We start from the raw sequence: 15,038 nt of genomic DNA on the forward strand, positions 1-15,038 counted from the left end.
TCTTGAAAGAAAAATGTCGATCCCACTTCTGAAGTTGTAGAAGTCGTCTGGTTGATGGTTGGGAACCGAATGAATTTATTGACTTAAAGTGTTCCTAACTGTCTAATCCCTAAGCCTACTATAACGGAAACGGAAATGAACAACGTACTAGATGTACACGCTACTACAATAGTTATACTGATCATGCTGCTGCCTAGTATATCGAACATTTGTCGAAGTCATTTATGTGCCGGGAAAATATAATTCAGAGTTGGTGAGAATATTATAAACTGAGGGAGGGATATAGACCCAGTCAGACCCCTGAATGAGCAATGTGGGTTAGTGTGTGGGAATGCCATTGAAGGTTTGTAATATAGCGCATTTAGTTCACCACTGGACTATCGCACTAGTTTTCACAAGTGCGAAAACGCTAATTAATGTGCGCGATTGCATCAAATCAACTAGGTGTCTTCAGAGCACTTGTTCTCCATAGATTGAAGAAATAGTGCGCCGAAGACATCAACCTGATTTGATGCAATCGCGCACTTTTACTTACGTTTTCGCACTTATAATGTCGCAGTTCGCAGTCCAGTAGTGAACTAAATGCGGTATATTCTCCGAGGCTTTCGAAATTCAACAGGGCGCATCCCCGGGTTGCGGATAGGGGGAAAAAGGAGATTTTTCGCATTTGTACTGTAATCAGCCAATGTGATATTATCTCCTATGGTGTTGTAGTGCCAATAAATGTTTTCATTCTGTAATATATTGTTTATTAACTTCAATTTTCTATGCTTGACAAGGTTTTGAAGACAAACATGAGATGAGAGGAATGCCTAATATGTAGTAAAGTCCCATCAGCAAAGCTTTTACATATGCAAATGCTATCCATGGGGTCATGTCTAGCATTTAATATGTATGGCAATGACTGGTTCTTACCTAGTAGGGGTACTACAAGACCACATGGACAATTCGATTAAAGGCTTAATAATATATATTTCCGGAACTGAAGGGACATTTTTTCCGGGGTGACTGGCGAGTCGGAGAGGGTAGGAGTGTCCGTTTGTTATAATTGACAAAATAAACAATCGGGCGCTTTTGATTTTTGTGATTTGCTTGGCATATTGTGGATTATTATTATTTTTTAAGGTATGCGCGTTTCGATAACTGAGGATTTCTTTCGTTCAAGTTAAGACAACATTTTTTTAAAGCGATGCTTTTTATTATATCATAAAGGTCTCTGACTTTTCTTCAAAAATTACAAATCTTTTTCATGTGCGAATTTTTCTTATAATCGTATCATCACTATGTTTTTTTAAAGACTGAATTTCAATGGTCAAGCGTGACAATATATCTGCTAGTAGTAGTTATTTCGTAAAAGATTTTCCCCCTTTCTTCCTATACTCGATTATCTTATTTCGAGTAATAGATTCCTAACTTGTTGTCTCACCTATTAATTTATCGAATCGAAAATATTTAACTTTGAAGCGCATAACGTTCATTGTTCTTTATCCTTTGATCGCGTACAAATGTTAGCGGACTTTAAAAATATAAACTGTTCTACTATATAGAATTTGTTCTTTGGATTTCGTTTGCTGTATCTATCTAAAACACGACTTTCAACAAATTGCTTAAAACGCTACTCGACACAAAATAAAATCCTGTTCGGTCTGAAATAGCGAAACTGAGGACAACATTGACGACGATGATGACTAATAATGCTGACGAGAACTGAAATGACACGTGGGCGGCGGCGGCGGCATCCCGCCTAGCCATGACCTGCTGGCGTCGGTTTCTCCGGTGGTGGTGGTGATTCTGACGAAGGCCGGTCCACTAATGCTGCTTGATCTCAGATTTTAGTAATGTAATCTTGGGGATATTCAATGTTCCAAGATTCCTTACTGGGTTGGTGGATTTGTGGGGTAGTACGGTTCGGTGTCGGTGGAATATGTGTGGGTGGTAGTTGGAGATACCAAAAGTATTCGAAACGGAAGACACGTAAGAATACAGGTTATAGAAGGAAACGGAAAGAAACAAGTATGTTAGGAGTACTGCTTCGTTTAAAGAATAGTTTGAGTAAAATAGAAGAAAGTTGGTTTCAATAGAAAAGGAATTGGAAAGTAACGATAATGATAGAGTATAAACTAACTTGCGTAGGGTCTTGTAAATATTGGGATTGCAAAATTTTGTTTATTTCACTGTCGGATAATTCATGACTATTCGCGATGGTAATACAAGATTATCCTTATTTTCGACGCAACGACTATCAGCAAGACATAGAATATTGCATTTGGCAGAGTATTTTCTTATCACGACTTGATCTGTTCGATATTCGATTTATGTACAACGGTGAGACAGATTCATTTAGCTTTTATACAATATTTACACGAAGCCGGTAAGCTTGAAATGATGAAGCTCTAGATAACATAGAGTTGTCGATTTTTCATTGGTTTAGTTTAGTTGCAGCATGCTGTATGTCGACTTAACATATTCCCCAAATTCATGGAACAAAATTCATTACGTTAAAGATGATAACAGGTGAAACGTTCAGAAAAGCAAACTGATAAAAGCGTTTATTTAAAACAGCTACAAATGTAAAAGGATTGAATTTTCAAATTTATGAGCATCTGATATGATGGTGCTTGGATTGTTTGCCAAACTGTATGAATGATCTATTACATGCAGCAAAAAGATTCAAAAAAGTCTAAAGACTAACTGGATACTCAAAAAAAGTTACTTCCAAAACTGCAAAATGGTTGCTGCTCCGGATTCTTTGCTAATGGACAAAATTTTGCACCAATTTTCGATAGGCGTCGACGGATTTTGTTTTTTGGTGGTGTGAAGACAAACGGAAGAGAAACAATTTTGTCGTGAATTTTGGTGGTTGGTGTGTAATGAAAGGTGTCGATTTGAAGATTGATAAAATCAGCTGCTGCGTGATGAAAAATCGAAAATAAACTTTCAGTAGTCTAGTTCGTCTTCCTCATCGTCACTACGGCACAGAAGTTTGCTATAAAACATGAGAAAAAAGAAGCAAAATATTGTATTTTTTTGTAATGCAAAAACACCAGTATCGTATTTTTTTGGGTACGCCTAATGAAGTATGAAAAGAAATGTGACTACAGTTGAACGTCGATGATCTGAATATGTAAGTCCAATTAAATTAGTATAAGATGGAAAACAAATAACGCAACGGTTGTTTAGCGATTCGTAAATCTGAAATGGCTAACTCAAATGATGCTAATGCCGGATTTTGATATAATTAGATATTGACCTAGGCTAGGCTAAAAAGTTGAAAAGATATGCTATGTATGTGTGAATAATTGAATAATTTTCCATCATAGGCGTTCAACTATATAAACTAAAGTAAAATATGTTGCACACTAGCATCTGCGTTCAACCTAATATTTATTTATGCAACGAGTTGCAAAAAGTCGATTTTTTCAGCACGAGTCGTGCATTTATTCAACGAGGCTTGCCGAGTTGGATAAATACGAAGAGTTTCGAAATCGAGCTTTGCAACGACATCCCCACAGGATTTTATGCCATGATTTTTTCATTACACAACTTATTTGAGTTGCATAATGTTCATAATGCAACCCAATGAGTTGTATTATGGACATAATACAACCCAATGAGTTGTATTATGGACATAATGCAACTATTTTCACTATGCGACTCATTTCAGTTGCATAATGAACCAGTTCGGAAAATTGGCCATCATGATACTAAAATGAGTCCTTAAAATGAAAATTTTGTAAATTGTAATTTTAGTGTGGATTTCTATTTGCATGTATAGAAAAACAAAAGTGGTATTTTGGGATAAAAATCTCTGTTATTTCAAGAACTATTGACCCGACTATCGAAGAAGGTCCAGTAGTAAATCCAGAAGGATTTCCTTATTTCCTGTGGAAATTACAGAAAGAACTCCTGGAGGAATCTCGAAAGCTATTCTTGGAGAAACCCGGAAAGATTTCCATGATAAATTCCTGAACAACTTCATGAAGAAATACACAAGGAAGCCCTAGAGGGATTTCGGATGAAATTCCTGAAGGAATTTTTAAGAAATTCTAAAAGCAATTGTAAAGAAATTCTGCATGCAATTCTTGAAGGAAACTTGGAAGAAATGGTGAAGAAATCTAGGGGGAAAGTCTCGTAATGATTTCTTGAAGCCATCTAGGAAAGATCTTCCAAAGGACCTTCGGAAGAAATTCCGAATTTGATTCTTGGAGCGAGCTGTAAGTATTGGGTAGTCAGTCGGGAGTACTACAGAGACTCCCCGACTCAATGGCCTCAGGGTCGGCACGTTCACTATGCAATTAACTCGCGGGCAGGTAATTCCCGTACAAAATGGAGGAAAACCACAGCACTTTTACACTTTCTACACCAGTTTATTGCTTCAACAACGCTTTATTCCTAGGCTATTCCTGGCACTTTCTACTCCCACTTTCTTAATTCTATCTGACCTTTTCTGTTGCGGGGCCCCTTCTCCTTCTGCTCCACCACCTCTCCTTCCTCGTCTCCAACGGCGACTCGCGTACGGGCGTGGATCCTCGGCTCGCTATCCACGGTTCCAGGGGGTGGCTTATTCGGACTCGCGCTGCTCCGTATTCCGGCCTGCTACTCGTCCGCGTCCTACCGATATTATAACGGATCGGTCTTCGGCTTTTGCCGGAATGGCTCACGGACTCACGGGCTTCGTAGGGCGCTGCACGGGGTTTTAAACCAAAAAACGGCGGGGTTCTGATGTCCACTTCGCCTTCTTGCAATCCACTTTTCGTCACTACTCTCCTCTTTCACTAATCCACTTTCCTTTCACTATGCTTTCAAAGTCGTCCTTTCACTATCGTTCAAAGTCAAACTGTCTTCGCTGAAGAACTTTTTCTAAGTGAAAAGGATTTGGAACATCGGTTGACTGCAAGGTTCTTGACCTCGTTCCGCGGTCATTGCCCCCCTCAGGGCTTATGTACATTCCTTAATGGCCCCATTACGCCACCCCTCATGGCCGCTCCAAGAATGGTAACCGTCCATCTGGCGGTGGGTTTCGGTACTTCGGTGGGTGGATGATGGCGGTCATCTCGTAGGGTGGTGGAGCCTGATCCTAGCTAGCCCTACGGCTGTCGGGAGATTAGCTGGGAAAAACCTACATTCATAACGAATACTACCTGCCATGTATATACACATTCACGGTTCACACAAAATCACACAAACTTCTCGGTAGTACTTACGACACGAATTATACAACACTTACAGAACCCAGAAGAAGTTGTGGCAAGAATCCGTGAGGCATCCAAGAAATAGGTCCTTGAGAATCCCAGGAATTCCAGGAATTTCGGAAAAAAATCCTGGACGAATCCCAGAAGAAATCCCATCAGGAATCACACAAGGAATTCTTACGGGAATAAAAGAAAGACTTCTGGATAAATCTAAGAAGCAACTCCCGGAGGAATTACTAAACAAAAATCTTGGACGAATCTCAGACAGAAGTCCTGGAGAAATCCCAGAAAAAACCCCTGATTGATCTTGAAAACAAATTGTGGAGGAACTAAGGGTATGCGGTATACCGAATTATTTCGCCAAATACACCTCGAAACGAAATTCCGCGGAATTCCACGGAATTCACCTAGGCGAAATTTATGATTTTGAATTTCATTTCGTTTCGCCAAACTCTTAAAATTTCGTCTCCAAAAAATAGATTTTGACGAAATAAAACGAAATTCCTCGGAGTGTCTAAAAAATTTCGAAAACAAATAGATAGTGTAAATGTCCACATCATCTATTGAAGATCTTGCTAATCTTATGTTACTGAAAAGTGTTTAATAAACATCTCGAATAGCGAATGACAAGCCAAACCCAGGTTCTATAGTAAAGACAGAAAAAATCTCGAATATATTTCTTATCTTGGGCCTACCATCAAGATTTTGCTCAATAGGTATGCTTTCAATATTTGCGGTATGCGGGACCATTCTTAATATTTGGGTTTAATTTGATAAATGAACCAAATGCAAACAAAAACCCGAGTTTAGTTCCTGTCTTCAGTTTAGATTCCCAACAGGAATTTTAAGAAAGAAGAATACTAGGATAGGATAATACAGGCTGCGGGATACATTAGCAAAAGTTCTAAGAAAATATGTAAGCTCTCCTAAAATATGTCTCAGGGAAAAAATAGTGAAAATCTTAGGAGAAATCGATTACGACAATTTCGGTAGAAGGTCTAATACATGGAAAAGTTTCTTAAGATAATCTTTTCCAGGACATTTCCAGTGGAACTCTTCAAAGAGTATCACATCAAATCTGTATGGCGAAGCGTTATACGCGGTTAAACTCTTATTTATTTTGATGATAAGGTCCGCTTTAGTCCAGATCTATCAGAATTTTGGACCCAACACCTAGAGATGATTGTGTTATGTTTTTCGAAATTTCAAGCTTGCGGATGACTTCATATTTTATGAGTGCGGATACATTTATTAAGTATTCTCTTTCATTTCTATATGAGTTCTACTGCGTATTTTCTGATAAATTCAATCATCTATCAGTTCTAAGTTTAGATTTTAGGCTTTTTTTAAGACACGGACACGTTCAATGCTTCCAGTGAGCTTTTCGCTCTTTGAAGGAAGCACGACACTAGACAACGGACTAGCATGCAACGCCCAGTGGCACAGCCGAAAACTTTTTCTGACAGCTGAGGCGGGAATCGAACCTGCGCTCCTTAGCACGATGCGACTAAGAGCTTGGTAACCCTAGCCGCACGACCACGGAGCCGCACAAAAGGTACTCCAGAAGGTACGCTATTGAACAAAGCCTAATTGGTAAACATCTGGCTGATGTTTCCATATAATTGTTTCAGGTTTCAGATAAACAATCGGCATTAGAGAATCTTATAGCATAGTCGCAATGATGTAACGCATTATTGGAGTGCTCTAATTAAGTCATTGGAGCAATCTTATTAGGTTATTGGCGGAATTATAAAAATTTTCAAAAAAAGATTGCGAAAAATTAAAAAAAAAATGTAAATGGCGCTGTAGCAATAGAAGCTAGGGGATGAGAGTCTTAAAGGACAGACTCGTTAGAATCCTAAGGTGGCCGCCACAATGCACAGTGATCCACGAACCAGATTTACGAGGAAAGATGCATTCAACGCCTTCAAATGAGTTTTTAGGCAAATATGGTCTTCTACAAAGTTTTCCCTAATAATAAGGCCCTCTTTAAAATGTGCATGAAAATTAGGGTGGTCCATATTTTTAAAGAAATTGGTAACAAACTTTTTTATTTGCAAGAATAAATGTATACATTCTTCGGGAAAGTTGTAGATCTATTAATTTTGCTGAAGACACTTTTTATGTAGCTTTAAAATTGACTGATCTAGAAGTATTTTTCTGAATAAGCTTAGGGTGGTTCAAGAAAAACCGGTTTTCTGGCGTTTACTTTTTCAGTTTCGATTTTTCATCAAAGTCGCCCAAGAAACACTTGTAGAGCATTTGAAGACGCGTCGTTTCGCTGAGATGGCCGTTATCTCTTTTGGTTCAAAAGTTACAGGCGTTTTTTTTTAAATCATAGTTTTTTTTAAAGGGTTTATGATGGGTTGGGGCAAATATAAAAAAATATCTTTTGCCCGCATTCAAAAGAAGAAATGTTGTTGTAAAACATATCAAAAAATTAGAGGGGTGTTATTTTTGTAACTCAAGCAAAATATACTTGAAAAATGCCTATTTTTTCTAGAAAATCATCAATATCTTTTGAACGGAATGACGTAGCAACATTCTCAGCGCACGAAAATACGTGTTTGGAAGTTCTAAAAGTGGTTTCTAGGCGGCTTTGACGAGAAATTTGAAACAAAAAAAAAAACAAAGCAATAAAACGATTTGTTCTAGCGTCACCCTATGAAAACTTTGGGAAAATGCTCCAACTTTGGTCAAAACAGTTTAAACGCTTTTTCTTTATTGTTGCAAATTTCTCATTAAAGTTGTCTAAGAACCATTTTTAGAGCTTTAAAAAACGCAGATTTTTGCGCGCTGAGAATGTTGCTACGTCATTCCGTTCAAAAGATATTGATGATTTTTTAGAAAAAATAGGACTTTTCAAGTATTTTTCATTTGAGTTGCAAAAATAACACCCCTCTAATTTTTTGATATGTTTTATAACAACCTTTCTTCTTTTGAATGCGGACTAAAATAGTTATTTATGCAACAAGTTGCAAAATGATGATTTTTTCAGCACGAGTCGTACATTTATCCAACGAGGCTTGCCGAGTTGGATAAATACGACGAGTGCTGAAAAATCGAGTTTTGCAACGAGTTGCATACAAAGTTTTTTGTAATTGCAAAAATATCGTTAAGTTTAATCTCTTCTCGTAACACAAACATGTAACAAAAGAAACCACGTGCGCGCCTCCAAGCATGCCTGCGTTGTATTTTTGTTCGATCAGGTAGGCTGTGGTAGGCTGGGTGTCACGAATTTTCAAGCTCCCGTCGTCGTCATGCAGCAGCATAGGCAAGAGCAAAAGCAGTTCTAGCTACAGCATCTACACCTGATCTGCAGTCTGAATCAGAATTGAAATCATCCTGTTTCGGACTCGAGCTGCTCAGTGAATATAGAAGCAGCAGCTGTATCAACGGAAGTGGTGGTAGTTGGGAAAAAGTGTGCGCTGGCAAAAGTGCCGAAAAGTAGTACTTTTCGGCACTTTTGTTTTAGTGAAGAAAAGTACGCCGTTATATTGCCCTTGCCGCGAGTGAAAAGTAGGGGAATATGCAACGCAATTACAAAAATATTTTTTATGTTTGCCCCAACCCGTCATAAATCCTTTTTAAAAAACTATGATTTTTTTAAGAAAAACGCCTATAACTTTTGAAAGAGATAACGACCATCTCAGCGCACGAAACGACGCGTCTTCAAATGCTCTACAAGTGTTTCTTGGGCGACTTTGATGAAAAAAAGAAACTGGAAAAGTTAACGCCAGAAAACCGGTTTTTCTTGAACCACCTTAAGCTTATTCAGAAAAAAAACCCTCTAGATCGGTCAATTTTAAAGCTACATAAAAAGTGTCTTCAGCAAACTTGCTCAAAATTGATAGATCTACAACTTTCCCGAAGAATGTATACATTTATTCTTGCAAATAAAAAAGTTTGGTTACCAATTTCTTTGAAAATATGGACCACCCTAATTCTCATGTATATTGAAAAGAGGGCCTTATTTTTAGGAACAACTTTGTAGAAGACCATCCCTCCCCCTGGATATTCAATCTTGACGCGATGGGAGGGCTTAACCCATTAGCACTTTAGTGCCAGTTTATTCACCACCGCTTGGACTTTGAGCTAGATATATCTGGTTTACGAGTTGAGCGCAAGTGAAGGAATCGGCCGTAAGTGCTAATGGGAACCAAAGGAGTATCCGTTGTGCATTTATCACAAGTTCAAGACAAGTTATAATTCAGCTTGCATAGACCTAATCTTTGTATTCATTGAATTTTCTTCAATTTAACAATAATTGTTAAATTTAACGTAACGCAAGAGTGAGTAGGGGAGGCCTCTGCGTTACACTCATAATTCATTACTTGAAATCGAAAGTACACAGGACAGGGGACGCTAAGATAAGTTGACTTACAACCTTACAGATTAGATTCATTACAATTAAAAAATTATGGACTGATTAGGTAAAGATAAAACTGTCTATTATAGGAGTTTATAATTATATTTCTTATTTTTATGGGTTTTGTGAATTTATAAAAGTTGACAAATAATCATTATCATTTTTATCTTTGACAAAAATCAGTTGACTGAACTTTTTTGTTTTTATATCTTAGACGGTATTATTTCACTGATTTGGGGATGATGCTGGTGCTGTCAATGACATCGGTTATTGACACTATTGGTAATCAGCTTGAAATAATTTTCAGAATGTATTATAAAATAATTGAGGATATTATCTGAATATTGTTTGGGGAAGCTGTCAGAAAAACTAGTTGCCCATATCGGCTAAAAACGCTAGCTCTGGTAGCTGTCTTCGAATAATTTTCAGAAATATCAAATGTTTAAAAATTAGCTACGACACATTTTTTTTTCTTTTTGCTCTTTGTATATTTCTTATGAATAGTACTCTGAAGGCGTTAACATAGACATAGACACCCTTTTTTATCTCTGAATGTTGTCCAGTGACCTCGGAGATTTTCGATTATTGAAATATTGTTCAATTATCAAATCATCTTTGGAGCTTCCATTCGATCAAAACACTAATGCGATGGGAAAAGTTAAAAACAGTAGGGGGATTCACTTAACAGCGTAACCTGATTTAACTGATTAAACGTCGCTACCACCAAGGCAATCTTTGATTATTTAATTTGCAAAATCATGAAACATTTCAAATAAGCAGAAAATCATGGCTTACGCAGCAATTTAATCTGTTTAGTGAGTACCCCTAGTATTTTTAAAAACTACTACGACCCAATGCTAATTACTACACACTTTGCTCAAGTTGACGACATCGTCTAGTCCATCGTGAGTATTGGTCCTAGTAGGGGGAAAGTTGGGAAAGGGTCCAGGCTTTGCTATCAGCTGTCCTGCAGCTCCACCTGGTCACTCTTCAAAAAAAAAAAAAAAATTGTAGAAGACCATATTAATCTAGAAAATCATTTGAAGGCGCTGAATGCATCTTTCCTCGTAAATCTGTTTGGTGGACCATTGTGCAATAGCCGACGTTTGCACCTAATCGCGATTTTGAGGGTACAAATCTCATTGGAAACCAAACAGCGCACTGGATCTTCATATTTTCGGTTTATTACAAGTGAGCAAGAACAAACCAAAAATTACACTGTCGTTGGAAGTTCACTTCATGAGATTAGTGCATCTGAAGTTCTGGTGCAATATTGAACTGGGACTTTAAGACGTTTGTCCTTAAGGAAATGCAATTCGCGCCACCGCAAACATACAGTATAAATTTGCACAAAATTGATAAACTGTAAAATTCCGCGGAACTTTTTCGAAAATTTCGTTTCGTTTCGAAAAATACCGAATGAATTCGGATTTCGTATCGATCTCACGAAACATTTTTGAATTTCGTTTCGTTTCGTACCGCATCGTATCAGAAATTTTATATTTCGTTTCGTTTCGAACAAATCCCATACCGCATACCCTTAGGAGGAACCCTGTGAAATGATGTACACTGGTCTGAGTCTCAAACCTTAATAATTTATTCATTTCAAGCTTACTGAGGCCCTCGCTCTCGGGGGTGGACGTGATCTTGTTTGCTGTCTCAGCATAATCGCGTCCACTGCTCGGGTAGTCATCGCTTGGATGGCGTGCTGATTCTATGTGTACGCGTTGGATTGTTGAAACTGATGAATCAGCGCCTGATAGATATTAAAAAAAATCTTGAAGGAATCTGGGGTACCCCGAAAAAAAAACCTTTAAGGAACTCTTAGAGGAATCCTCAGAATCACAAAAGAAGAAATCCTCAAATGGAGCGATCCCAGAAGGAACTCGTAGTGGAGTTTCAGACGGAGCTTCTGGTATGATCAAAGAAAAAACACTTAGGAATCGCAGAAGAAACTCCTGAAGGATTTCTTAGAAGGAACTATTGGAGGAATCTTACAAAGAATTCCTGGCAAAATCGAAGAAGAAACTTCTGGAGACATTTTAGATGAAATACTTGGAAGAATTCCGGATGGAATTCCTGGAGGAATCGTTGAGGAATTTCAGAACAAAATTCTGGAGGAAACCTGAGATTCCTCAAGAAAGAAATTCCTTCAGGAACTCCTTTCAGGGATCTCTCGAGAACTCCTTCCGAGATTCTGTCTGAAAAAATACTTTCGGGATTCCTCCAGTCAACTCCACTAGTCCTGCATACAGCTCTATCTGAGAATTTCTTCTCGAAATGAGGCTAGGGTTCTCAAAAAAAACTTCTGAGGACAATCCATAGGAAAAAATCTTAGAAGAAACTCTTAATGCGATCTTTGAAGGAATCTCTGGTGGAATCCCAGAAATAACTCCCGGAGAAATTTCAGAAGGGAAATTTTGATGAATCTCGGAATGGATTCATGCAGAAATCCCAGAAACAAAGGCCTGGAGGATTCCTGGAAGTCCTGGAGTATTTCCGGAAGAAGTTTTCTCAGAAACTCCTGAAAAAATCTGTGAAGGAATGCCGTAGTGATATTCTGGAGAAATCCCAGAGAGAATTCCTTAAGAAATCCTAGATGGAACCTTTTTAGGATTCTCAGGAGAAGCTTCTGGAAGAATTCCAGAGTTAGCTTCTGTTAGAATGCTGACAAAATCCCCGGAATAATAGTTATTTAGGAATCACAATAAAAAAAATTCTGGGTCTCTAGTTAGCCTAGTGGTTAAGGCTAAGGATCGCCAATTTGGAGACGGCGGGATCGATTCCCGTTTCAGTCGGTCCGGGTTTCTCGACTCCCTGAGCATAGTGTATCATTCTACTTGCCACACAATGCACAAATTCATGCAATGGCAGGCAAAGAAAACCCTTCAATTAATAGGAAGTGCTCTAAGAACACTAAGTTAAAGAGAGGCAGGCCAAGATCCAATGCGAACGTCGAGCCATAAAGAAGAAAAAAAAAATCCTCGGAAGTTAAGGCAGATTTTCTGAAACGATTTTGGTGAGGTTTTTCGAGGTATTTTGCAGAAAATATTTCGACAATCCCACCAGAAGATCTTAATAGAACTTTTGTTGAATCCCACCGGTATTTTCTTATAAGCTCCACCGGAATGTCTCTTACATTAAAAACAACCGAATTATCAACAAAGTGTCCCCAAATAAACCTCACTTCCACCAGATCCTCGAACAAGAATTCCATCATTAACCCTTTTAAAATCTTCTTAAACACGACTCCCCCGCCCCCAATCACTCCTAGTCAGAAACATGCAACATGAATCTTGACAAATATTTATCCGGTTTGCATCAGAGCTCTCTCAGAACAATTTTCCAACTCACACAGAAATCCTCACCGAAATTGCCATAAAATTTCTACCGATTGTTTCTCAAAGTTATCACCGTATCATTTGCAAAGCTCGCTTCCCCAGGAATCGAAATATTAGTCAGCATTCCCTGAGTCCAGAATCTAGGATCCCACAATTACATTAGTCCTGTTCAATGAAGTAGACTGAAACACATTGTTGAAGTGATGCATCCCGCTCTTACCTATTTGTCAACAAATGGGAAGTTTCTTATGGGCGTATGAGTGTAAAAAAGCAGAAAAATCTTCCCTCCTTCACTTTTTCACAGAAAACCGCAAACAAAATCATCATTTTCGTAGTTCCCAATTAGACCCAACAAACGAAAGCTGGTTAAGTTTTTTGTTGTTTATGGCATTTCAAGGATTGTTTTTTTTTTATTATTTTCTGACATCGTGTATCAACAACGTTATCGTTACTTGTTATTTTCATTTTTTTTTTCTTGAGATGCTAGTGTGCTTTCAGTAATAACAATTATATGAATATGAAAAACGTGAAGACAAAAATGTGAAAAGCGTATCTCTGGCGAAAAGGTGGAAGGTGGACAAAAGAGCGAGTGATTTCTTCGGAAAGAAAAACATGAAACGAAGTGTGGATTTATATTACAAAAGTGGAAATACTTGTTGAAGGCGTACGCACATCGAAGAAGGATCTGGTATGATACGCGCCAGGAAAGTTATTGCTCATCAGAGTGGTGGAAAGTTTTAGCAGTTTTTTTTGGCATAGTAAGAACGGAAGAGCGCACACAGACACAGAGAATTTTTGGCAAAATGCTGGTGGCGTGATATGTTATCATTTGTTTCATTGGTCACTTTGGATATAGTGTTTGGAATTGTTTGATTTGTTTAAGTTGGAACTGATTGCGGATTTGGTTGGACTCAAAATGTCAACTACCTTCAAAAGAAAAGAAAAGCATTGTAGTGATGACCGTTCGGTATCGCATACTCACTTTTCCTTAGTTGGATACTTTTCTGCGTAGACGCGTGGAGATTTGTGGCAGGCTTTGTCACAACACGGACAGTACCAGTAGCTAAGCACTCCGATCGAAACGGCAAAGAGCACATTTGGTATGATTAGTGAAAGTATTAGATGCTTTAGATTGTCATCCCAAGAATAGCGAGCGACTACAATTTCGGGATAGGCACGACTATAGTAACAAGGAAAGGGTTCCCCTTGATGAGTGGACCTACAAGAAAAAAAAATGATCAAAAAACGGAAAAATTACTTTCGGAAAATCGAAGTTACGACGTTCAGTCTACTCACCCATACTTCTTGGCGAACTCTGTACAGTTGACCCTCGGTGGGTAACCGCATCCCTCCGTGTTGACCAGAAACTTGGTGTCCATAACGTCCCAGTCTACGCTATTGAGGTCCCGTGGCTCTTTCTGCCATTCGTGATATGCAATTTTGGAATAGTTGACCAGTATCTGGTGGCATCGTATTGCTGCCGTTGTGCAACCTTCGCGACATGAACTCCAGGTACAGTTTCGCATGCCTTCGGCGTAGACGTGCTCGGTCAGGATGCATGTCACAGGAACCGGGTCGTAGTCGGCTACGATGGTCGATATGGCCGGATCTACCACAAACGGTATCAGGAACAGAAACGCAAACACCGACAGAATTGCCGTCGTACCTGTGGGACAGTGGCCTTGGTTAGATAAGGTTCTCGAAAACCCATAACTTCACCCACCTAGACAAAGCGATGTGTAGAACTTGGCCTTCTCCAGCAGTTCAGCGATCATCTCCTCTCGTGTGGGCGGCTTTGGCTCTTTGTCGGACTCGGCAACGCTTTGTCGACTGTGCGTAAGGCTAGCTTTGCTGTTGTTTAGGCTAGGCTTGCTCATGGTTACCAAACTAGGGGCCGCCGACAGTGTCGACGAGGATGACCGTAATTCGTTCGACCTCATTTTGGATTCAGTTGTTGATGATTGTTATTTGCACAAGATGAGCAAGACTACTAGTTTCCTTGGGTGCTATTAATAAGATTCTTTTGGTTTAAAGCGAGTTTCATATGTTTTTGGTTTTGTTTTTCGTTTCCAAGATCCTTGCTTTTGTATGGGCTTCAACAAAGTGTTACCTAGTACTAATTCGTCTATTTGTTTT

At 38.7% G+C, this 15,038-nt stretch overlaps 2 protein-coding genes across 3 annotated transcripts in view; one reads left to right on the forward strand and one right to left on the reverse strand.

The window, feature by feature from the left end:
* LOC115253918 (cilia- and flagella-associated protein 298) overlaps positions 1-15,038 on the forward strand; it is a 68,942-nt gene that overhangs the window by 13,076 nt on the left and 40,828 nt on the right. The window lies entirely within an intron of this gene.
* Positions 1,573-15,037, reverse strand: LOC115253599 (protein tipE). 2 transcript variants are annotated; one of them, XM_029862997.2, is made up of 4 exons: positions 14,626-15,037; positions 14,199-14,568; positions 13,885-14,121; positions 1,573-1,877 (listed from the first exon to the last, which is right to left on the reverse strand). In XM_029862997.2, exons 1-4 carry the CDS (start codon positions 14,840-14,842, stop codon positions 1,826-1,828), a joined length of 876 nt encoding a protein of 291 aa, XP_029718857.1. In that variant the 5' UTR covers positions 14,843-15,037; the 3' UTR covers positions 1,573-1,825. The 2 variants fall into 2 exon arrangements, with proteins under 2 accessions (XP_029718857.1, XP_029718858.1); XM_029862998.2 differs by lacking the exon at positions 1,573-1,877 and adding an exon at positions 2,798-2,986.

Source organism: Aedes albopictus, chromosome 3 (assembly GCF_035046485.1).
Source record: "Aedes albopictus strain Foshan chromosome 3, AalbF5, whole genome shotgun sequence".
Classification (NCBI taxonomy): Eukaryota; Metazoa; Arthropoda; class Insecta; order Diptera; family Culicidae; genus Aedes; species Aedes albopictus.